The sequence below is a fragment of the Martes martes genome (assembly GCF_963455335.1).
Source record: "Martes martes genome assembly, chromosome: 18".
Lineage (NCBI taxonomy): Eukaryota > Metazoa > Chordata > Mammalia > Carnivora > Mustelidae > Martes > Martes martes.
This window is the reverse complement of record NC_137906.1, coordinates 9749591-9775349: the sequence shown is the minus strand read 5'-3', so window position 1 is coordinate 9775349 and position 25759 is coordinate 9749591. Positions and strand designations below refer to the sequence as shown.

The 25759-nt window shown below is 44.0% G+C and overlaps 1 protein-coding gene across 2 annotated transcripts in view; it reads right to left on the bottom strand.

Annotated features, from left to right (window-relative positions):
• Positions 1-17356, bottom strand: part of SMURF1 (SMAD specific E3 ubiquitin protein ligase 1) — a 105607-nt gene extending 88251 nt beyond the window's left edge. For both annotated transcript variants that reach the window (XM_080829708.1, XM_080829709.1), the window contains exon 1: positions 17112-17356. In XM_080829708.1, the coding sequence (XP_080685834.1) occupies positions 17112-17166 (55 nt within the window). In that variant the 5' untranslated portion in view covers positions 17167-17356. The remainder of the gene's footprint in view (positions 1-17111) is intronic.
• Between the last annotated feature and the right edge of the window lie 8403 nt (positions 17357-25759).

Sequence of the window (25759 nt, the reverse complement as noted above, 5' to 3'; positions counted from 1 at the left end):
TTAGTAAATAATCAATAGGAATGTAGGCCAAGTCAGAAATAGCAATAAAAAATAAATATTAAATTGGTAAGAGGAGGTGGAAATTTGAGAATATTCACTTTTCTTTTTATATTGTTACTTATCTTTGTCACAATAATGCTAGCACCATTTCCCCCCTCCATAAACAACCTTTGATGTGGAAAGGTCGATTGAAAAAGAGAGCTCCTAACTGAAATGTTTAATGATGATTTTAATTTGGAGACAAAAAAAGAAAAGAACTAGATTCAGAAACAATGTTTACACTAACTTATAAAGTAAGAAGCAAAGTAACTTCCTAAGCCGTTAACTTTAATCCACTTACAAGATACTCAGGGAACCCTCCGGGGAGTTGACCTTGACCAAATGTGGGGAAACAGCTGGGTGCTGAATTACTTCATTCATTCCTTGCAACAACCTTATGAGGTAGGTACTGTCTGAGGCTTAAAGCCAAAATGCGTGATTTGTCCAAAGACACTGGTACCTGGTGGAACTGGGTGGACCAACTCCACAGTCTCCCAACTGGAGACAGGAATAGTACCTACTTTGTAAGTTTATTGAGAGGATAACTCAGGAAATGTGCCTAGCATAGTGCCTCCCTGGGGATAATAAAAGCCTCGAGAACTGACAAATATCTTCACTATGATTGTCTATAGTGACCGCAATCCTGAGCAGCAAAGCTGGACAGGAAACCCAGGTCAGGTGTATCTTAAAACTCACAATCAACCATAGTGTTCACCTTAGGATCGCATAGTATGTAGTCTGGATAGCTGACCTAGTTTCCCATCAAGAGCCGAAGGGCAAAAGGGGCACCCCAAAGAGTAACGTCCCAACATTAAAGCTTAGCATTTGGCAGACTCTCATTCTAGAAACTCTTTGGAAAGACTCCAGACTGGCTGTGAAGGTTGTACAACCCCAGCATCTGTGATCCAGGGCAGAGCTAAGGGAGGGGGAAAGAGACTGGACCTTTCACGGGATCTGCCTCCCCAACTCGAGTGATTGCCTTTACGTCTGAGTGCACTTTATGTCTGACCTACTTTGCCCACAAAAAGATTCTAAACAGTACCTGACTGTAAACGGAAGTAGTCCCGGAGTCCTGAAAAGGGGGGGGGGGGAGGGTGTGAAATCACTACACAAACACCAACTTGTCATTCATACTGGAGGAGCCAGAGCTGGGCTCCTATTAGAACTTCTAAGAAGGTCTTAAGAAAGCATGTTGCAATAAACCAGCAAGATATTAAAGTGAGTACATCAGGGGAAGGGCTAAGGCAGACTTCCCGCGGCATTTTCTCAGGTGTCCAACGTCACTCCCTTTACTTTACAGACATTTCTTATCCCTTCTGATTGGAAGGGTTTTTCTAGGGCCAAATTGGGAATCTATCTGATGTTAACTTTGTAACAATGCACAGACTCGGTAAATAACAAGTCGTTTCCTTCATCTGGTCTCCATCCCCTTCCTGATGTCCAGTATGGTGCTTGCCAGGCAACCTAGCACTTAGTAGTGTTTCAATAAATGTTTGTTAAAAGAAACTTTGTAGACCATTTAGTCTACACTTGGTCCCAACAAAGGATTCCTTATAAAGCCCCTAGAAAGCCGATCATTTGCATAAACACAGTCACACACAACACTAACGACTTTGTGAAGGAGCCGAATTTAGCCCCTCGAGTCACTGTTACCAAGTTCCCCTCCCACAGTAGCCACACACCCACCGGAGGCATCACAACCGACCTCCTCTAAGCACTTACCCTGCATACCCTTTTTCTAGCACTTTCCACAGCTAGAAAGTGGCAAAACTAGAACTGGAACACGGGCCTCCAGCGGGCTCTTAGCCACTACACTACTCCATTTACTGGACCCTGTGCTGTCCTCTGGACACGAAAGGGCCCCTTCCTACACAGCAAGCCTCTAAAACCAGAATTCTCTGATCGAATCTCTCTACTGCTACCCAGACTCCTCAGTCTGTCACTGAAGCCTGGGTCCTCTGTCTGGCCACACTTTTGCCCCATTCCGTCTTTGCATGTGCTAGCCCCCATGGCCCCTCTCCCCATGCAGATCTTTCCAGAGCTACTTCAAATTCGGCCTTCCCAGCGGCTAGACCTCTGTAGCCCACAAGGAGCTCTCTTTTCAACCTGGCACCTTTAAGGAAAAAAAAGTTTTTTTTTAAATGCTCAACTGTTTCTAGTGACTGTCTCACTCCCTACTGTACTGTTAAGTTCCCGGTAGAGACTATTTTTGTGACATTCCTCTCATCCTTAACACTCTTCAAGTATTGTGCTCAATCCTGAGTAAGGCAGTGAATTGGCTTTGGTGCTTATGCTCCTTTAGAAATAATCTGCCTAGAAAATTAATACCAAATTCAAATGCAAAAATGATGAACTATAATGTTAAAGAATGAAGTGTCATTAAAATAATACAATGCTTATTTCTCCTTTATATTTTTCAACATTTATATATTCCTTCAAAAAAATAGATATGCTACGTAACACACTGGGGGACAATGTATTTCTCTGCCATTTCTTTAAAATGCTTCTTCTTTAAGGAGATGCCCTTCTGTCCCTAAACTATCAGACAATCCGAACTGGGTTTACTTGGCGTTACGTTTAGTAGTATTTCACAGCTGTTAAAAAGAAAAGGCAACCTCAATCAGGAAATGTTGATATGAGGGGCGCCTGGGTGGCTCAGTGGGTTAAGCCTCTGCCTTCGGCTCAGGTCATGATCTCAGGGTCCTGGGATCGAGCCCCGCATTGGGCTCTCTGCACAGCGGAGAGCCTGCTTCCTCCTCTCTCTCTGCCTGCCTCTCTGCCTACTTGTGATCTCTCTCTTTAAAAAAAAAAAAAAAAAAAACGGAAATGTTGATATGATGCACAAACAAATTAACATAACAGGTTTATTCCCTGCTCTCCTTACACACCCACCATAGGCTGGGTCATTGTCAGGGGAGTGGAAGGGAGTGGGGCAGGGGCCAGGGCAGAAGGGGGACTCTGCTCCACATCATCATTCAGGGACCCAGGCTGATAGAGGCTCCACCATATGCCACACAGTTCCCAGTGCCCCCACAGAAGAGCCGGAGGTTCCTACTGCTTCAGCCTCACCGTGGACAAATCACATCTTACAGTTCACCAGCAGAACTAGTCCTGTGGTCCCACTACCCACAAGGCTTCTGAAGAGCAGAGAGGTTTCTGCTACAGAGGCAGCTGTGGGTGTATGAAAATAGAGCAATTCCTACGTTATGTGGAAAAGCGAGATACACAACAGTGCACATCCTCGCCTAGCACCTGCGTCGAAGAGCGGGAGAAAAGGAAGGGAGCAGAGACCCTTTGGAAGAATACAAGAGAAACTAGTAATGCCATGATAATAATAGTTACTTCCCTAGAGGCAAGCTGGTTGACAAGGGACAGGGAGGATAGGAGACTTATTTTTGATGAACACCCTTTTATATCATATGCATACATCATCTATTTAAAAACTCTCACTGAAATTTTTAGGCTGTGATGTACACACTTCAAATTAATGAGCTGGGTTGTTTTTTTCTGAATAAAGTTCCATCTGTTCTAATATAAGAAACCCCAAATCCTTGACTCATACTGCCTGAAATTAAACACCTGGAGTAACACTGACATCATCGTATCCTTTCGTAAAGCCTTGTGAGAGATCTTGACTGGCTTTTGTCGATTCTAAACATAAACAAGGCTACTGAGCAGGTGATAATTGCTTACGTTAATAAACAGTTTCCTTCTGGAAAACATATTTCTGTTACTTCAACATAGGTACCACTTCCCAAAGTAAAACTCCTTTTCTGAAATAAAAATGTATTTTTTTCCTACTGCTAGGCTGAACCCTAAGCAAAATACAGCAACCAAACCCAGGTTTCCAAAAAGAAAACAGCGCTGCTATCTCAGAACGCACGAAAATATGGAATGCACAGAGCCAGTCTTTTCCAAAATCATAATCAACACCCTCAAATAATATTTAAATGCTTCATGTGCCAGATGTGCCAGAGGACAGCCTCTGGGACTTATGACAAGGAGAACGGCACTTCTGCTCGCCTCCTGTAGTTGTCTTAAACAAAAGTGGAATCCGCTGACATTCAGGTGATGAAGCAAGCCATAAATAATGCAATAAGTAAACACGTAGGTCAAGTCTCCAAAAAGACTTCCATAATTCATTTCAATCTTAATTATCAAAAACAGGTCTAAAAAAAGAGCCCAGACAGGCTTACACCACTCCCATCACAACACCTGAAGTTTCAGGCTCCAAGAGAAACAGAATGCTATCGAGGCTATGTGCTATCCTTACGGATTTTACTCTAAATTCCAGCTTAGCAGATTACACGGTGACTTTTTACTGCACATTGGTTCTTAAACAGCCTGTGACTATCGCTCAAGCTCTACAGCATACTTCCACATATAAATTTTAGCAGAAAATCAAATACCATGCATTGCTTTCAAGTATCAATATTATGTCTTCCCACTGTATGTGTTTGGGTGTATCAAAGGCATTTTCCTAAGCAGGCTTTCCGCCAACAACCTGGGTGCTCTAAAAGGTTCTGGGTACTATCATTTCACCTACCCTTCATCTCAAATAGCTTGACCCAACCGATACTAACGATCTCCAAAAACATGACTCAATTTTATTTCTAAGTCACTGAAGAAAAGCAAATTATCAAAGTTCCCAAGCCCACCATCGGTCTTGTATAATCCATTATTAAATCTACAGAATGAATTAGTAATTATTAAATTGCCAATACTGTAATACAGGAGACCAACACCAACATAAGTTTAGGAGAAAAAAAAGAAAAGAAAAGAAAAGAAACTTCAGGTCACACTGCATTATGTTTAAACTGAAGACAGATGGCATTAATTTGTGGGTATGCAAACAATTGCCAGGACTTCCAAGTCCAAAGGCAGCCATAATACGATGTATCATTGTTTCTAAGACATTTTTTCTGATTTTAACATCTCTGAAATCTTCAAATGAATCACAGTGTAGTGTAATTACTGGTGTTTCTTTTTTAGTGGTACATAAAACAATGGTGTGACTTTCAAAGTCATCTTAGAGTCACTGAAATATGACATTAACATTAACTAACACACATTGAACACTTACTACGGACCAGACGTTGCATGTGGATTATTTCATTTAATACGCACAAACTGAAGTGTCTCCAACTATATCCCAACCCCTCCCCTTTTTTTTTTTTTTTTTAAATTTTATTTATTTATTTGACAGAGAGAGAGATCACAAGTATGCAGAGAGGCAGGCAGAGAGAGAGAGAGGGAAGCAGGCTCCCTGCTGAGCAGAGAGCCCGATGCGGGGCTTGATCCCAGGACCCTGGGATCATGACCCGAGCCGAAGGCAGAGGCTTAACCCACTGAGCCACCCAGGTGCCCACCTCCCCTTTTTTTTTTAGCTGAGAGAACTAAGAGATGAGGTCACTCATCTACACACAGGCTGGCTCCAGCCCAGCTCCTAAACCACCCCACCTGGCTGACTCCAGAGGAAAGGCCTTAGAGGTATGAGAGAGCCAACCATTCTTCTCGGAAGATGGGTTCAAAGCTCAGCCAAGCATCTTTAAGCCCCCTTTGCTGTTTTTTTAGGAAAATAGCAAAGAAAACACAGAGCTCCAAATATCAAAAATGAGTATTAATCCAAAGCTTTCATTATAAAAGAAGGGTTGGTAATCACTTACCAAAAAAATTATACAGTTGGATAAAAACCAATTTTTTCTTTCTATTCCTCCTAAATTCAACTTACAAACAACTAACGTGCACTTTCCCCTCTCAAAAATACCCTATCATCTCCAGAGAAATGAGTTAAGAATTTCTAGAATCTGGGGCACCTGGGTGGCTCAGTGGGTTAAGCTTCTGCCTCCGGCTCAGGTCATGACCTCAGGGTCCTGGGCTCTCTGCTCAGAGAGTAGCAAAGCCTACTTCCACCCCCCTCTCTGCCTGCCTCTCTGCCTACTTGTGATCTCTCTCAGTCAAATAAATAAATAAAATATTTTTTAAAAATTTCTAGAATCTGCACTGAATTTTGTTTAAAATCTTAGTATTAAAAAAACACGACACAACAATTCAGAAACATTCTATAATATAAATCAGCAATGATATTTGTTGGGATAAGTTTATATATAAAGCTACCATTCCTAACTCTCAGGAAAAATATCTGTCATTTTTACAAAAATGCATCTTTTGCTTCGCACTACTACAAAGAAGGCATATTTCTTTTTCCTAAGCTCATTAAATGGCAGCTTTATCATCCTCACACTCAGCATACACAAAGCTAGCATTATAAATTTATTTTAATGGTATTGTCTAGTTATTTGTTGGTTGCCCTCCTAGCATCCATTTTTCTCTTCCATCAAAACGTCCCAAACGTTGGGTGGGACTAACACCATTACTAGATTCCAAGTTGGATCCTTCTTGTCCAACCAGCACATCCCATCATCCTTGCCACAGTGGTTGGTTCAGAAATGAACACATGACCCAAATCAGGCCAACCCAACAAAGGGAATCAACTCCAGGACTTCTATTCTAGCAATGAGCTGTTGGGAAAGTGGACTTTAAACATTTCTGCTGGTTAAACCTAGAAGCAAATAGCCATGGGAGCTTCTAATAGCCATCTTTTGATCATAAGAAAAAAAGAGATAGCCAAGAATGGTTCTGAGGTCACAGCACTGAGAACCAAAGCAAAACTGGATTCTTCTCATGCTATTAACTACTTTTGGACTTTTCAGTTAACTTACTGAATAAAATGCTTCCTACGGAACCAATTTAAGCTAGGTTTTCTGCTACTTACATATGAAAGCATCCTGTTTTGGTTTTTTTTTTTTTTAAATAAAAATATCATGAAGTATGGTATTATAAATACAAGACAGAAGCAAAAATGTGAAACTGGCTGAAGAAAGGAGGCAGGGTCAAATTCAATGAACACCCTACCTGGTTGATGATATCAATTACTAAGATAGGGAAGACCAGGATCAGAGCATCTCGGGGAATGACTGGGGGCGGGGGCGTGGTGAGGAGGACAAAATCAGGAGTTATCCAGAGGCAACCACTGTTGTATTCCTGTACAAGGGAATGTAACGTGTTCTGAACCACGAAGACTGAATTTCCCATTCTAAACTCTTTCAAATCTTCAGTTTGGCTTCCTGACTTCCCTCCATGGTTTCGCACAATTGAACTTGTCATCGGCTGTCCCTGAATCATCAGACCATGAGAAGCTCTACATACCCTGACCAAGACAACTAGTCATTCTCTCCAGTGCTCTTGGAGCCGCAGCTAGAGGCAGCAAACGCAGAAGCAGAGGGTAAAGGAGCTGCACTAGCCAGGAGAAAGGGCAATGCTGGCAAACTTCTTTCCAGCTCCCGCTTTCAAATAATCCAGAATGAGAACTTTCATAATTAATCTTCTAGCATCTTTGAAAGAGAGAAATAATTGACCCTGTAGCAGGAGGGTTTGGTTGCAATGACATTTCAATCAAAAAGGGCACGAAACTGCTGTCCAAGCAAGAGATGGTCACAGTTTGAACCAGGGTGGAGACAACAGGCATAAAGAGAAGACAGCCTCCAGATGAACTGTGGCGGCAGAGTCAAGAGGGCTGGAGGGTCAGAAGTTAGGTATGAAAAACGACAACAGGTCTTGGTTTTTGGTTTGAGCAACTGAGTAGATCTAACGAAGCGAGGACGACTGGGGAGAGGAAGGCTTCTGGGGAGGAGGGAACCGGGAAGATCGTTTGGGACATGTTAAGCTTATGGTGTTTCTTAGGCACGTCTGGGAAGAGGCATGCCACCTTTTCAACCTTGCACAATCAAGAAGGGAAAAAAGGCTAAGAAAAGTTAAATCAATGTCCCATAAGAACATGTAGGCCTTCTCCTACACATGACTATTGATTATTGTAAAGCATGAATTCATTATAGCTGGATTAAGTGTGCTTCCAAGTATAACAGCACATGGGACGATTATCTATTTAGGACAAGAGAAACTGTCCTTTTCTGTCCTGTAAAATGTGTTTTTAAAGAGTAAAACAAGTTAAAAAAAAAAAGAGTAAAACAAGTTGCATGCTTTTTTTTTAACCTAGAAATAAAACACATACAAAACAAAACAAAACACCCAACCCTCTTGGAGTTTGGTTTGATAGCTTGGCTACCGTGAGGAAACAAGAGAATGAGGACACACAGAGAGAAGGCATTACTAGCCCTGTTCAGAGGAGCAGACATTGCACAATCCTCAAATCCATCATTTGTAGGTAATATATGGAGAAATGCTATTCAGTAAAACTTAGAATTTTTATCCCAAAGACCTAGGAGAACAAAAAGGCCATGAAGTACAGGTGGTTACAACTTTTTCTACTTTTATAGAGTCAGAGATTCCTTCTTTAGGCACAGCTAAAATTAGTAAAGAAGCCCTTTTAAAAAGTTGAAAGCAAACATACTGATTATGAATACTTAGGGAAAATACCAAGTTATTGTTCCTGACTTATGTAAATTAGCATTTTCACCTCCACTTTAGGGATGAGGGTTTTTTTTTTTTTTAAAGATTTTATTCATTTATTTGATAGAGATCACAAGTAGGCAGAGAGGCAGGCAGAGAGAGAGGAGGAAGCAGGCTCCCTGCCAAGCAGAGAGCCAATGCGGGGCTCAATCCCAGGACCCTGGGATCATGACCTGAGCCGAAGGCAGAGGCTTTAACCCACTGAGCCACCCAGGCACCCCATTAGGTTATTTTCTAAAATTAGGTCAGAGATAACCCCAAATGACATTCCAAATAAAGGATATAAACCAGCACTATTATTCAGAACCACGACTCCAGTCTTTCAAGGACTCACTATAGAAAGGGGCTTCAGGAGGACCCGATTTCTGAATCTGGAAAGAATCATTTGGGCTTACTTAGTATTATGCCGGAAAAATTTCGGGTGGGAGGTGTTATCAGAACAAACGTATCCTCTGGGAAAATAAGTTTGTTGAGATCTACAAAGTATGCAGAATATTTTTTACTCTCCAGAACCCAGGAATCTTCCTGTGAAGAAATATACATAAACATGGATATATGCCTTTAGATGCCATTTAAGCCTTTTAAAATATATTTGGGGGGGGGGCGCGCCTGGGTGGCTCAGTTGTTAAGCGTCTGCCTTTGGCTCAGGTCATGATCTCAGGGTCCAGGGATTGAGCCCAGCATCTGGCTCCCTGCTCAGGGAGAAGCGTGCTTCTCCCTCTCCCACTCCCCCTGCTTGTGTTCCCTCTCTTGCTGTGTCTCTCTCTGTCAAATAAATAAAATCTTAAAAAAAAAAAAAAATCATTTTGAATTTTCAGAACACCTACATACAAAAACAATTACTATCTGCAATTAACGTACTTGTTGCTCTAAGAAATTCTTAAGAGCTGTAGATTCTTTTTTGATTTTAACATCTGTAATTGTTGAAAAGCAATCTATTCTCAAGCAGGAAGGGGGAAGAGATTAAACAATACAAAGAGGAAAACAGAGAAAAGATGTCCCTCTCACCTGGATCTTCATGCCCTGGTTCTCCTTCCCAGAGAAAATCACAATCAGTATTCTCAGAGGTATCCTTGTTGTAATGTTCTATACAAATAGATCTATATAAATTTCCCCTTTTATTTTTTATTACTCACACAGTATGTACAATATTCACTCTTTTGAATCTTTTTCCCCACTCTCAACAATGTATCTTAGAAAATGTTCCACATCAGAATATAAAGCACTATCAGGGTGCATGGGTGGCTCAGTCAGTTGAGCGTCTGCCTCTGGCTCAAGTCATGATCCCAAGATCCCAGATGGAGTCCTCCGTCAGACTCCCCGCTCAGTGGAGAGTCTGCTTCTCCCTCTGCCCTGTTCATGCTCTCTCTAGCTCTCAAATAATTTTAAAAAATTTTAAAAATAAATAAAGCACCGTTTTATTCTCTTAAACAGCTACACATCCCTAGGGATATAATGTAATTTCTTTAACTAGTGCCCCACTGATGCACACTTAGGTTGTTTCCAGTCTTTCATAATCTCAAACAATGCTGCAACAAGTTTGCATGTTAAGACTTTTTTTTTTAAGTTTATTTACTTATTCATTTTTAAGTAATCTCTCCACCCAACGTGGGTGGGACTCAAACTCACAACCCCCAGATCAAAAATCTCATGCTCTCCCGACTGAGCCACCCAGGCCCTGGCTGCATATTAAGACTTTACACAAATGTGTGAATGGATCTGGGAAAAAAATTCCTAGAGGCAGAACTGTTCGATCAAGGGCATATACACTTATTATCTGATAGCACCAAACTGCCATTCTTACTCTATTATGTCAGTTTACATTTCCCAGCCAACAGTGTAAAAGAGTTTCCCCTTTTCCACACCTTTGTCATCCCTAACGTATTTCCAGACTCTCTGGTCTTTGCTAATCTGCTAAATGAAAAACAGCTGCCCTCCTAGTTTTAACCGGTATATTGTTCGGTATGTAGGGCTGGGTATCTTTTTGCATGTTTGAAATTCATTTTTTTTTCCTTTCCTATGAATTGTCTATATTCTTTGCAAACAGGTTATTGGCCTACTCCTAGTTGATTTTGAAAGCTCTTTATAAAGTAAGGAAGCTAGACTTTCATTTTCACACAGATTGCAAATTGTTTTTCCTAGTTTGTCTTTGCGTATTAGTTTTTATCCATTTTCTTTTTCCGTGGAGAAATTTCCTATCCCACTAAAGTTTTTTTAATTATTTACAATTATGTATCAGCTGATTCTTTCAGATTTCTAAAGCTACAAAACCGTATCACTTGCAAATAATAGCAATTTTGCTTTCTGATGTCTTTTTCAAATTAATAACAATTTTGACAGTGTACATCCCTGTATGGTTCCTGACTTTAATGGGAATGCTTCCAAGGATTCACAATTAAAGATGATGCTGGCTTTGGCTTCTCACACAATTTCTCTAAGGAACTTTCTGAATGCACAAAGAATTTAACAGTTTGTTCTTGAGTGCATTTTTCATGTCCATCAATAGGTTTTATAGATTTTCTTCAGTGTCAAATATACCATTAGCTTTAGCATTTACATAATTATTTAGGAACTAGAAATAACAGGAACCTATGACTCTGTATTTACACTCGGCTACTCTACAAATAATTCACAACTATTCATTAAAATATTTAATGCACATCTAGTCCCTGTGCGACACGAAAAGGCAGATATCTCGAATCCCGGGCAAACCGAGTCTCTAAAAGATCATAATTCCATCCACCCCCTTTCCCCACTGTGGCACTTTTGTGAGCTAGAAATCAAATTCAGACCTTCTGACTCCCAACCCAGGGTTTAAGGCACAAGAAAGCACCATGGCCTTTAGAGAATTTAGCGACTACCCAACATACAAAGAAAAAAGCAGGCTACCGTCTACAACCCACAGCTTCACAAGGTTCTCTTCCAGACTCCTGAAAGCAACCTCCAAGTTGGACTCAGGAGCTTAAAACATCTGAAATGGCATCACCCAGCAGCCAGCATAATAGGTTCATGCTCAGTGATACACAATGTTGCCGACATTCCTCAGCCAATTAGAATCCCTTTCAGCTGCGAGGGAGGTAGACACAGCTGGAATCAGGTGGGGGCAATGCCAGATGCATTGATTGTATGTTATTTATGCCTTGTTTTAAAACAATAAAAGGGTTTTTTTTTTTCCTTTAATCCAGAAGTATGGAAACCACATTCCACTTAGTTTAAAAATCCAAATGGATGAAATTACATCTGTAGACACAACAGTAATTCTAACATTTTGAAAAAAAGATATGCCTGGTCCACATGGCTAGGTGCTTTTGTTTTGTTTTTCAACAGAGCTCTCCAGCTCATCTCTAAGTAGCATGCCTTAGGGACTGTGGTCAGCTAGAAGGAGTGTGCAGAGGACAACAAGCCAATTTAAATTAGAGGCTGGCTCTCACTAAAATTCACTTACAGAACAACAAGTGAACCAGTCACTTAAGTTGTTCAGGCACAAAAATAAATAAATAAATGGCCACATAGTTTTAACTCTGTTTAAAAATATTTCACCTCTAAAACGGTTTTGAAATGACAAAAATGTGATCCAAATAAGAATTCTAAAAGTTAGGGTTTCTCAACCAGAATATCAGAGCCTGCCAAGATACTAAATTATTTCATCTATTTTGGAAGGTTCCTGAACTTCCCTTTTGCTCTTGGCACTCAATAAAAATGCACAATTCAGCTATTTTAACTTTTAACCAGTGCCCACAAACATGTTACAAAACAGCCAGTCTAGTTAAGTGGATCATTGAGCTGATGTTGAAATATTATGGGTCAGTCTTTCTTTTTTTATTCATGAGGAAAGATTTCTTCCCGAGTGACTCAGTCCCAGAACCTCTTGACACCCAGCGTTCCACACTAGGACCTGACAATGTGACCAAACAGAGAAAATGAAAATTTGTAGAAGAGAAGGAATAACTCAAAGTTCAGACACCACTTTCAAGGTTGCAAAACCTGGAGTTTTGACCTCAAATAGTTAGACTTGTAGGCAAAAATTCTAGTTGGCTTTCACTACAACTGCTATGAAAATACAGATAAAAATAAAGTGTATAAAGTTATTTATTTCATTGCTCAGGTCAGTTAGGTGGGTCAAGAAGCTTTAAAAAGAAATGGATTTGAGGCGGAAAAAACAACCTTACTGTGATCAAATCACAAATAAAATCAGTAATACAACCTATATTTGGCAGAACGTGATTTCTTTTAGAGTAAATTGAGGTTTTGCCATAGTTACTTGATTTAGCCCATCCCACACCCTTGGCTAATTCAGCTCAGAGAAGTGCCTTGACTATACCTTTAGAAACTTGAGGCTGACCCTGAGGAAAATGTTCTAGAAACTCAGGAGCAGCTCATGGCTAAACACCAAATGACTTATCCCATCCTATCCTGGTTATGGTTGTTAAAACCCAAAGTTCTTCCTGCCTTACATAAGCCAGGTTCCCTGCTGGCATAACCTGACAAAGGCAACACTCTTAACAGCTTTCTTAACCTTTCAGAGAAGCCAAACTAGTCTAAATCAATTAGGCCACCTGTTACTGATAAATCAGAGTTATTGACAGCTATTAACACAACTTTTTCTCTCCAAGTAGCCTCATCTGGATGGCCGAACCCAAGTCTCCCTTACTTTCCATGTGCTACAACTTTAAAAATAGCCTCTGTTTCCACATGCTATCAAGGAAGGTCTCCTCCCCCCTCTACTTGGAATTAGAATTTTTCTTTTCACAATATGCTGTCACGCTCCAAAAGCTATAAAAACACAAGGAGGTTTGAGAGTATCTCAAGGCATAAAAACGCAAAAAAAAAGTTTATAGGCATTTGCCATTTCAACTAACTGGTTAACATTAGAATAAAATGAAATTTGCCTGAAGAGCACTGCGGAACCCTTAAAGCTCAAAATTCCACTCTTTTACCCAAAGTGGCCTAAATAACATATCTGGGATTCATTTGCGTACCACATAAGAAGAAAGATTTTGCAAATCCTGCTCGAATTTAAAATAATAATGTTTCCAAAGTGTTTGATTTGCTAGTGAACTCAAAATGTCTGCAAGATAATGTTAAGATAACTTGATTTTGCACATATTATGTCCCAAACCTACTGAAACTATTTAAAAACTATTTCCCTGTTAAAATACCACAAAGACATTCATTACAGTTAAGTTCTTTTAAATATAAAGAGTCAAATATTCATTTTACTGCATAGGCCAGGCTTCCAAAGCAGTTCCATATACCACCCAATAATTTGCAAAAACAGAAAGGGTTCCACAGGAAGAAAAAAATATATCCTAATCAATACACAAAATGAATGCTTCACCTAAATCAAACACAAGTGCTGTGTTTTATTTTATTTTATTTTTATTTATTTGACAGAGAAATCACAAGTAGGCAGAGAGAGAGAGAGGGAAGCAGGCTCCCCGCCCAGCAGAGAGCCCGATGTGGGCCTAGATCCCAGGACCCTGAGACCATGACCTGAGCCGAAGGCAGAGGCTTAACCCACTGAGCTACCCAGGCGCCCAAGTGCTGTGTTTTAACACAAATTTCTGAAAATCAGCGTTGATTGTAACAGAAAGCGTAAGTACCCAACATAATTTGGAATAAGAAGGTAGCCAAAATGAGAAAGAGAATCAAAGAATGTTACAATAAAGTTGAAATCTCATTTTATAGGAGGAAACAGAGACCCAGTGAGGTTACATAATTTGTTCCATATCATGCAGTTTATGGTAGGTCTGATCAAAATCACGTTCCTCCATTATAAATCCAATCCTCTACTCATCACCAAATACAACTGTAGACCCCAAAGTTCTAAAGACTCTTTTATACTCCAATGTCTTCACACGTTGCCTTGAATCATGCCCTGTGTGATATTACTGACTGGTTAGAATATCCCTGTTTAAAAACAAATTTTTCTTTTCAAATATGACACATACTAATAAACTCTGAAACCTGTAGCAAGAGTACTCAACTTCTGAAAGATGGCTACCCCACAGGCCAGAAGTGGAGAGATTTCAAACTCCTGACAACCTTAAAAATGAGGCCAAAACCTATTTTATCTACAACGAAATAGGATTCCAGCATCTTAATTAACATAACAGCGTGTCAATTAACATTCAACAGACAACACACATGGGTCATATGGTTCTGCAATCACCGCTAAACTCAATTCTGTTGCAGGGAGGACCACACTCACAGATCGTCCCAGACCCTCAATAAGACCAATAGGGGTGAAGGGAAAGGGGGCTTTGGAAATAACCCTCATCACCTGATCCTTCAATAGCAAATGCCATGCCAAACTCTTCAAAACATTTCTGTATCTTCAGCATCTAAATTTCTGAATCCAAAAATCATTTGGGAGGACAAACCAAGCCTTCCCTTTCACCAGGGATAGGCCCACACAAGCCAACAAGGTTTGATGAACATATACACACCTGACACAAACATTGTAATTAGAACCTATTACTTCTGAAATATTAGTCACATTTCTACCAGAACTCATGAAATCAGTTACTCCTGCTTTTAACAAGAAAAATGAAACCAATCTGATGTCAATTACAGATTACACTGTAAATGGAAATCAAATTAAAGTTGCCAGTAATTAAAGTTTTACAAGGATTACAAAGTCAAAAACACGGCTTTCATGTAACCATAAAAATAACAATTTATATACTGTATCTACATGGTGAGAAGCGTTTCCTACTAGCCCTGGAAGGATTATGTTCCTCCAGAAGCAAAGATCCCTGGGATACATGGCGGTTACTTCACAAAACCAGGCTCTGGATTTGGGTCCAAATCATTATCTGATCACATTATCTTACTGTAACCTAATCTGACATCTTTATACCAAACAAAACAAAACAAAACCAAAAAACCCGATATATATAGCTATACATATATCTATCTATATCTATCTATATCTATCTATCTATCTACATATATACATAAAACCCCTTTGAAAAAATAAATCATGCAACAACTACGTACTTTCAAAGGAAACTTTAGTTTGAAACCAATCACCCATTGCTGTTTTACTGGATTTTTACCGACGAATTAGGGCCACGCATCTGCCATCAAGTGTCCAAAATGCTCATTCGCTCTTGGAAAGGATCTGACCGGACTCGGACCAGACTGGCCGCGGAACAGAGAAATCCAAGGGAAAGCCTCCTGACAGGAATCGGCCTCAACTTTTCATTTCCTCTCCCAGGCTGGAAATACTGGAGATCGGCAAGACCCCGGGCAGGAGCGCACGACCGGGCCTCAGGTAGGGTTTAACCTGGGAGGGAGGCCGCAGCACCGCAGCCCCGAGCAGCCCGCGAAGGGGCAGATCTCCCGGGCGGCTAGCGAGGGGCGCCTCCACCAGGCAGCTGGCGACCACACTCCCCGAACCCCCGCGCCGCCGGCCCTCAGCAGAGCTCCGCACCCCCCTTGAAGGCGGCACTACCGAGCCTCCTAGCAGACGCGGGCATTTCACTGAAGACTCGGTGAGAGCGAATCAAGGAGTCTGCGTTAGTGCTGCTGCCAAAGCCTCCAGTGGGGGGCGGGGGGACCCTCAGCCCTACTCAGGGCTCAAGGAGGTTGCGGGGAGAGGGGCGGGGCTGGTAAAGTGCAATGCAGAAAAGAACTGAAGAAGCACGATCGGGAGCAGATAGTGGCCTGGCCTGAGGCAGAAAGGAAGTGGACTAGACTGAAGAGGTCTGGACCAGGGGGGAAGTGAGGAGAACAGGACCGGGAGCAGCGACACGACAGGACTGAGGAATTCGAGGCTGAAGGAAAGGGTGGAGGCAGCGAGACAGAAGCAGGGGGGCGGGGCCGCGAGATAAGCGAGGGCGGGACTAAGTGGAAAATGAGGGGCGGGGCCTAGGGGGAAAGTGAGGGAGCCCGGCCAAGGGAGAATAAAGGGGCGGGTCCGGGAGGGGAGAAGCCAGGGGGCAAGTTGGGGAGTCGGTAGAGAGAGGAAGGGAGAGAGTATGGGGGAGGGGGTAAGAAGCGGGGGACAGGAGGGAGAAGCGCGGGGGCACGGCGGAGGAGAGACCGGGAGGCGAGAGAGGATGGGAAGGTGGTGAGAAGCGAGGGGCGGGCCCGAGAGCAAGGGGCGGGGCCAGGAGGGAAAGCGAGGAGGCAGGTGAGGGAAGAGGGAAGAAAGCGAGGGGGAGGAAGGGGGCTGAGCAGCGGGGGGCGGGGCCACGAGGGGAGAAACGAGGGGACAGGCGGGGAGAGGAAGGGGAGCGACCAGGACGGGGGGGGCGGGGGGAAACGGGAAGGGGGCTAGGAGGGGGAACGCGACGGGGCAGGTGGGAGGAGAAGGAGGGAAGCCACAGGGCCGTGGGGGGGGTGCGGTGGGGGGTGAGAAGCGAGGGGGCGGGGCCGGGAACAGCGAGGGGGCGGGGCCGGGAGCAAGGAGCGAGGGGCACTCGCCGAGGGGGGTGACGAGGTCCTGGGACAACGGCCGGCGTGGGGGAGGGCCAGTATACCGGGGCGCTCTGCGGGAAATTCCGGGACTGCTGGGGGGCCGTGCGGGGCGCCAGCGGGCGCCGAGCCGTGCGGGGGGCTAGGGGGGAGGCGGGTGGGCCTCCCGCCGGCCGTACCTGTCAGACGGATCTTGATGCTGGAGCCGTTCCTGCGCGTCCCGGGGTTCGACATCTCCCGCCAACGATCGGGCAGCCGCGGATCCAGCGCCGCCGCCCCCCGGCCCGGCCCGGCCCGGCCCCGCCGCCGCCGCCTCAAGGTTACGGCTCCGGGCTGGGCGCCGGGGTCCGAGCCGGGACACAAACTCCGCGGCCCAGGCGTCCGGGCGGCAGGAGGATGGTCGAGCCGGGGGATCGGCCCTCGACCCGGCGCCCCCGACCCTCTCCCGCTCCCAGCCGAGCCCAGTCCCGAGCCGCCGCCTCCGCCGCCGCCGCCGCCGCCACCACCACTACCACCACCACCACCTCCTCAGAGCCGGACGCCCGCCGCCCTCGCTGCTTCCGCCGCCGCTGCCGCCGCCGCCGCCTCCCGGAGCCGCGCGCGCTCCCGCCACCGTGCCGGCCCGGCCCTGCGCGTACCCGCGCCGTGCGCCCCCGCGCCTGCGTGCGTGCGCGCGGCCGCGGACACGGCGGGGCGGGGCGCGCCGCGGGGCTACGTTGCGGGCCCAGCTCTGGGCGCGCGGGGTCTGGAACCTGTGGCTGTGGCTTCCCGCGTCCTCCCGCCTGGACCCGGGCGAACGAGATCCGGGCTTGGGAGCGGAGCACGCCCTGGAGGCCGGCGGAAGGGGAAGCGAGGGTGGAGGCCCCGTTTGGGTCCGCGAACCGTCGCCCTCGGTCTTCTCCACATTCTCCAGGGGAACGGGTCTGCAGATGCGGGCGGAATTGATTTTCCAGGTCTCTCTCAAGCCTCTGGGGTGCCTGATAGCTATTGAAAAGAGGATTAGGTGAACCAGTGGCCTGTTACTACACACCAAACACCTTGCACAAATAGTCATGCAGCACTTTTTTTTTTTTTTTTGTAAATGGCTTTTCGAGAATGCAATTTCAATGGAGACATCTCAAAGACACAAAGTCCCCTAGGTGTGTTCTGTGCAACTAGTGCGGTCTATTGACCCGTGACAGAGTTTCCAGAATGGCTGGAAGTGCCATAAATGGACAAGGTAAACAAGATGGTACAGAGAGAGAGGTAGATGTTTGTTATTATCCAATCTGCATACAATTCAAACCAACAAAAAGGCAGCTTTATGGCCTGCTTACACTTACCCCTCCCAGACTTGCAGAGTTGAAATAAAAGTTAACATTTCCCCTCTTCCCAGAGTTGCAGGGTAGAACTAAAAGCTCGTTAGGCTTTCTCCAGCAAACAAACTCCTCTCTTTGTTAACCTGTAATGGAGAGGAAATACTATGTTAATAAAGAGGGAAAGCTGGGCTTGTTTACCAAAGTTGTTTTTGACCAACAACCTAATTCTCTGAAAGCCTTTATTTGGTTTGTATCTTAAGGAAACCAGGCTCAGAGCCATTGCAGCCACCCCCTGCAGTCAGGGACCTTTTCTGGGGTCACAGTCTTCAGAATAGAGCCCTTTACCTAGACATGCTTCCCTGCCTCAGGCTGAACCCAGTAAGCCCCATGTCTCCCGGGCTGGATTCAAAGCTGCCTCTTGAGCCTCAGTCAGTCAAATAAAAGACATGCCCCTGGGTGGCTCAGTTACTCGGGTGGCTGACTCTTGATTTCAGCTCAAGTCATGATCTTGGGGTTGTGAGCTCAAGCCTCACATCGGGCCCTGCCCTGGGCATGGAACCTGCTTGAGATTCTCTCTCTCTGCTTCTGCTCCTCCCTGCTCTCTCTTTCTCTCTCAAATAAATAAATATATCTTAAAAAAAAAAAAAAAAAAAGACAGGCCCAGATCATTTCTATGACCCCTTGCAGCTCAGACTTTCAGTAATTCTAGTGAAATATTCAAGAATGCAAGCCATGTTTAAGAAACAGAGCAGCAGGGGTGCCTGGGTGGCTCAGTGGGTTAAAGCCTCTGCCTTCGGCTCAGGTCATGATCCCAGAGTCCTGGGATCGAGCCCCACATCGGGCTCTCTGCTCAGCAAGGAGCCTGCTTCCCCCTCTCTGCCTACTTGTGATCTCTGTCTGTCAAAAAGAAAAAAAAGAAACAGAGCAGCAGACCCAGAATCTAGTTACTCTCTGTAGGTGATTGTCGCTAAGAGTGAGTCCCTGGGGTCTGAAAGAATCCGTTTAGAGTCTCTAATCCCTGCTCCCAAGTGAGGCCCATTCTTCTTTCAGTCCACGCAGTATCTGTCCCTTCTCTTCATTCTCCTATTCAAGAAGTCCTTTCTCTCTCAACCAGGCTAACCCTCTCTCTCTTTGCTTAGCTGAGTGCTGGCCCCTGTTCTTATCCCTAGCTGTTCCTGATCTCAAATCCTTTCATTTCTTAACCTCATTGTTTTCTTACCTACCTAGATGTCTGGGCCTTCCTTTTTTTTTTTTTTTTTTTAAGATTTTATTTGTTTATTTGACAGAGAGAGATCACAAGTAGGCAGAGAGGCAGCCAGAGAGAGAGAGGAGGAAGCTGGGATTTTGACCAGAGCCAAAGGCAGAGGCTTTAACCCACTGAGCCACCCAGGCACCCCTGGGCCTTCCTTTTCCTGATTGTTTCCTCAACACCTGAGTCAGGAGGTCATTTCTGAAGGTCACCGAAAGGCATTTCATTTACTCATTAACAAGTAATTGTTGCTGTCATTTAACTAAATACACCGAATGGTGAACGGTGTCTTTCAACGCAGCTGCACTAGGAGGGCCTTCCTAAATGGAAGCTAATGTTTTATTCATCAGCAAACTCCAGCCACCTACTATGTGGCTAGGGACAAGGAATACAAAATAAATAAGTCAGAGGTATAGCATTTCAGAGGCTTAGTGGCCCAGATGAAACAGACACAGGACCACTGACAAGGACACAGTGACTGCGGTGTGTACTGAGGGTTAAACATAAATGACAAGACCATTCTGCCTGAGAGGAGAAAGATGGGAAGATCACAGAAGAGTCATAGAAGACCTCTGACCAGGACTTAAATTTTTTTTTTTAAGATTTTTTTTTATTTATTTGTCAGAGAGAGAGAGAGAGAATACACAAGCAGGCAGAGAGGCAGGCAGAGGCAGCGAGAGAAGCAGGCTCCCTGCCGAGCAAGGAACCCGATGCGGGACTCGATCCCAGGACCCTGGGATCATGACCTGAACCGAAGGCAGCGGCCTAACCACCTGAGCCACCCAGGCGTCCCTCCAACCAGGACTTAAATGCAGTGTTCAAGTTCGCTGGACAAGGGCGTTGTAGGCAGAGGGAAGGACTTGTGCAGAGGCATGAGAATGAATGTATTTTCCACCACAGATTTCAGTTCAAGAGCAGTAACGTTGTAGCTGCTGGATCTTCTCTATGCACACCTGACTCTAACGAAAAGTTGGAAAAAAATGAGGGGTGCCCAGGTGGCTCCGTGGGTTAAGCATCCGACTCTATTTCGTCCCAGACCCTGATCTCATGGTCCTGGAATCAAGCCCTACACAGGTTCTGTACTCAGCCGGAAGTCTGCTTGAGATTCGTTCTCTCTCCCTCCCTCTACCCACCACCCCACTCTCCCCACCTTCCACCTGCTGCCCCATGCATGCACGCACACACATGCGCTCGCTCTCTCGCTCTCTCTCTCATAAATAAATCTTCTTAAAAAGTTGATAAAGATGATAAAAGGAATTGGCCCACATAAAATTCATCAGCCACAATTTTGTGCTAAGCCTGTGGACTAGCCCTTATCCTGAGCTTAAGGTACTTTGATATCCTTTCATCGTTTATCAAATTTATCAAAAATGCTATTTTCTAAAGATATCTCGAACAAGTAGATGGGAAGTGTTTAACAATTCTGCTGAGACAGAGATGAAATTTGGTGAGTATCTTCAAGTATCCTCTTTGCAATGACTTTACGAAAGAACAATTTTGACCCTGCTTTCTGGGTAGGATTTGGCAGCTTATTTTATTTCTCCCAGATGTATCACTTGCCTTTGTCATTGTTACTGGGCATTTGAAACACTTTCGGGGAGGGGGAGGGTAAAAATCTCTCTCTGGATCTAACTGCAGTGCTTCTCAACCTGTCTTTCAAGTCCCAAACCTCTTCAGGGAATCTGATGAAAACAACCATCATCTGAGTCCTTTGCCCAGAAAAATTCATATGTGCAAATAGGCACCAAATTTACATCTAATTTCAGTGGACTCACGATCTCCTGATACCAATTTGTGGATCCTGTAAAGAACCATAGCCCCTAGATTAAGAACTCTCAGTCTGAAGGAAATGATCAAGCAAATCACACTGGGAATATCCCGTATGTGTGTGTTCAGGAGCCAACACAGCAGAAACCCCTTTGGAAGGCAGTGGGTATGCATCCTGAAAAGAGGGTGGCTATGGCCCACATACACTCACACTCTGGCCCCACCATGTTACCAATTGGTGGCAGAGCAAGTATATTAAAGTCGCTAAGCCTCAGTTTGCTCATCCATACAATGGAAATAATAGTGCCTCTCACCAAGCAGGCCCTTGGTGAATGGTAATTCTTATTAGTACATGTAAAATGCATATGCTAGTCTTTCCTCCAAACCTACTAGTGCTATTACCCTAGGGAAATCAGGATTATTGTGCAGAGATTCCCTGGTGGCTACACCAAACACCTCTTGGGAGTACACTGCTATGCATGAGCTAGTACCTATGGCCAGTGGCTAGAACAGACCAGCCTTTAAGATCTTTCCTAGATCCAGGATTTAAGCCTCTTTTGCTTTTCACCCAAACACTAAGTTTTTAAAACAATCAGATATACAAAATTGTGATTAGCTAACACATTTATCTGTCCTTCTATGCCCGGAAGCCTTTATATACTGAGCCTAATATTACCAATATGTGGGGCACCTGGGTGGCTCAGTGGGTTAAGCCTCTGCCTTCGGCTCAGGTCATGATCTCAGGGTCCTGGGATCAAGTCCCTCATCGGGCTCTCTGTTCAGCAGGGAGCCTGCTTCCCCCTCTCTCTCTGCCTGCCTCTCTGCCTACTTGTATTCTCTGTCTGTCAAATAAATAAATAAAATCTTTAAAAAAAAAAAAATTACCAGGACACATGGGTGGCTCAGTCGTTGGGCAGCTGCCTTCAGCTTGGGTCGTGGTCCCAGGGTCCTGGGATCGAGCCCCGCATCGGGCTCCCTGCTCAGTGAGAAGCCTGCTTCTCCCTCTCCCACTCCCCCTGCTTGTGTTCCCTCTCTTGCTGTGTCTCTCTCTGTCAAATAAATAAATAAAATCTTTTTTAAAAATTACCAATATGCAAGTCTTACTATATTTTTATCATTGATAGAGCTTATTATCTTTGATAGGATCTTTTTGTTTTATTGTGCACTGTCTCCAGTTTCCCAAATGATAACATTTTACAAAACCATAGTACAATATCACAACCAGGATATTGACATCAATACAATCCAATGATATTCAGATTTTCCCCATCTCACTTGGACTTCTGTGTATGTGTATGAAGTTTTATACATTTTTAACATCTGTGTGGGTTTAAGTATTCACCACCACAAACTACTGAACACACCAAGAGCACACCCTCCTCATCCTCATGTCCTTTTGTCCCACCACCAACACCTGGCAACTAATCTATCCTCCATTCTTAAAATGTGGCCAATTCAAAAATGTTACATCGATGTACTCCTGTACAATATAGTCTTTTAGAATGGGTTCTTCTCACACAGCATAATTCCCCAGGAGACTGATCCAAATTGTAACCTACTTCTATCGTTTGTTCCTTTTTATCACTAAGTAGTATTCCACGATTTGGTTGTATCACCTTTTAACCATTCACCCATTGGAGGATAGCTGGATAACTCCAGTTTTTGGTTATTATAAACAAACAGCTGTGAACATTCATGTGCAGGCATTTCTGGGAACATAGTAAGGTTTAATTTCTCTGGAATAACAGCCTTAGAGTACAATTGCTGTGTCATATGGAAATTACACGATTAGTGTTCTAAGAAACTGCCAGACTTTTTCTGAGTGGCTGTAGCATTTTACTTAACTTTTTTTTTTTAAGGATTCTATTTCTTTCTTTCTTTATTCGTTTGTTTGACAGAGAGCGCCACCAAGCAGGGGGAGTGGCAGGCAGAGGGAGAGGGAAAGGAAGCCCGAGGCAAGGTTCCGTCCCAGGACCCGGGATCACAACCTGAGCCAAAGGCAGAAGCTTAGCCCACTGAGCCACCCAGGTGCCCCAGCATTTTACTTTTCTACCAGCAATGTTTCTCTGCATCCTTGCCAGCATTTGGTATTGTCACTGTCTTCCCTTCTGGTCATCCTAATAGGTAAGTGGTTGTGTTTTATGGCTGTGGAATTATTTGAGATTTAGATTATTTCTTCAAATATATGCAGCCAAGTAATTAGGGACAATTCTAGAAAAAAATAATTCCTTTAAAGATCCTAGTTGTGGGGCACCTGGGTGGCTCAGTCAAGTAAGCCTCTGCCTTCAGCTCGGGTCATGTTCTCCAGGTCCGGGGATCAGGCCCTGGGATTGGGGTCTGGGATAGGGCCCCACATTGAGCCTCCCGCTCAGTGTGGAATCTGCTTCTCCCTCTCCCTCTGCCCCTCCCCCCAACCCTGCTCCTGCTCTCTCTCTCTTTCAAATAAATAAAATCTTTAAAAAAAAAAAAGAGAGAGAGATCATAGTTGAACCTCACAGTCAATGTTCAGAAACAGATAAGGCCATAGTGGAAATGAGAAATGATTGAACTACTTTTATACATTTAAAAATGTAGTTTTGTCTACAGAGTAGACACTTAGATGAGCAGTGTTTTAAACAATTGATTATCCTAATAAAAGTAATCAAGACACTGCTGAGAATATAACCAACTCATTTTTTCAGACATGACATTTTTATTGTAAATAAACAAAGTTGATGCCCAGGCTTCTGATCTACTACTCCCTCAGAATCTCATGATTCTACTGGTCTAGAAAAATAAGTATTCTCTAAGTTTGTTGCATCTCATCTGTAATATATAGGCAACAATAACCAAGGAAATCAACAAACCAAAAGAAATCCCAAGTAACACTCTGAGTCATTGTGTATTGGCTAAAAATTGTTGCTAGTTTTCGGACAGGGCTAGAGGAAGCGCTCCCGTATTCTAAGTCAATGGTTCTCAAAAATGTGGCCCACAGAGCATCAGCACCAGCAGGGGACTGTTAGAAATGCAAATTCTCAGGCAGCATCCCATACTGACTGCATCAGAAACTCAGAAGGTAGACCCAACAATTCACGGTTGAACAAACCCTCCGGGTGAGTCTGATACAGGTTTGCATGTGAGAGCCACTGTGAAAGGCACTTTCCTATCACCCCAACTTTAGGAAGAGAGAAGTGATGTGCAAAATCCAAAATAAAGATACTTTGGCCAGAATGTCAAAAACAGTTATAGGTAATTTAAGCAAAAATGAGATATATTAGAAGAGTGTCGGGGGTGGCAAGGTCAGGGGGAGAGGTTACAGAACCCTTGCTAGATTTCACGATAGAATATGGGCAATGATCAACACCTGAACAGCCAAGGAGAAGATTTTTTTCTTAATGAGAAACAGGACGCAACCCCTGCTCCCCTAGGACTTGATGCCATCTATCCATACATCTCAAGATTGTAAGCACTAAAAGGAGTTCCCAGTAGGCTGAGTCTATACCAGACCCCGAAGCCCTGGCTGCCAGGGGACAACAAGAGGGGAAGATAAAGCCACTTTGACTTTTGTAGTGAGAACTAGGCACTGCTTCCTGTCCAAACTACACACAGGAGGGCTTTCTCCCTAATAGGAAGAGAACTGAACAACCCCCACATGGCTAATGTGTGCCTCACGAACACGATCGGGGAAGGAGGGCAGCAGACTAACATTTGCTATGATTTGATTAAACTGATACCAGGAATTTAGAGAGTTCAGTTTTTGATTCCCCAAGCACATGCTGACTCTAATGTGAAGACAGAGGAATCCTAACAAGAGGAAAGGCTGAAAGAATTCACCGGAAAATTCATGAATCACACACAGTCGCGCTAATTATAAAAAAAAAAAAAAAGAAGAAGAAGAAGAAGAGTTGTAGTAAGTGCCCATCTGTGACAAATATTAACCAGGGTTTGTGCTGGCAAGGAGGTGACCCAATTCTCCAGTCCTACAGATGCGCTGAACCAGTCACCAAATCATTGCTCTCTGCATTCTGCAGTGTTTGAATCAAACTCATCTTTCTGTGGAGCTCCGGCAAGCCTCTAATCTTACCCTGATTGTGCAAAAATAGAAACAAGTACAGATGAATGTGACAAAGATTCCCCTAGTACCAAGAAAGGGGCGGGAGCTGTGTACCTCATTATTTAAAGGCATTCATATAAACAAATTAAGTTAATTTGGGGTTCTGGTGTGTGTGAGGGAGGGATGCTTCTATAATTATTAGCTTCTGATCCTGCTAAGTGAACATGATAAAGATTTTCAAGGATAGCTATTTCCAATCCAAGTTCATCCTTTCTTCGGTGCCTGTCCACAGCACTGTCCACGTGCTTAAAGTAGATGCTCTGTCCATCTGTCCATCTCTCTAGACTGCATCAACCCTCTGTCTGTCTAGGATCTCCCTGGAGGGAGGGGAAGGTGGGGCTTAGGCCACAGAATAGGTTGCTGATGCCCATTTTTCCCTCACCAGGAAACCAGTTTTGTCATTTGTATGCACTGATTTAT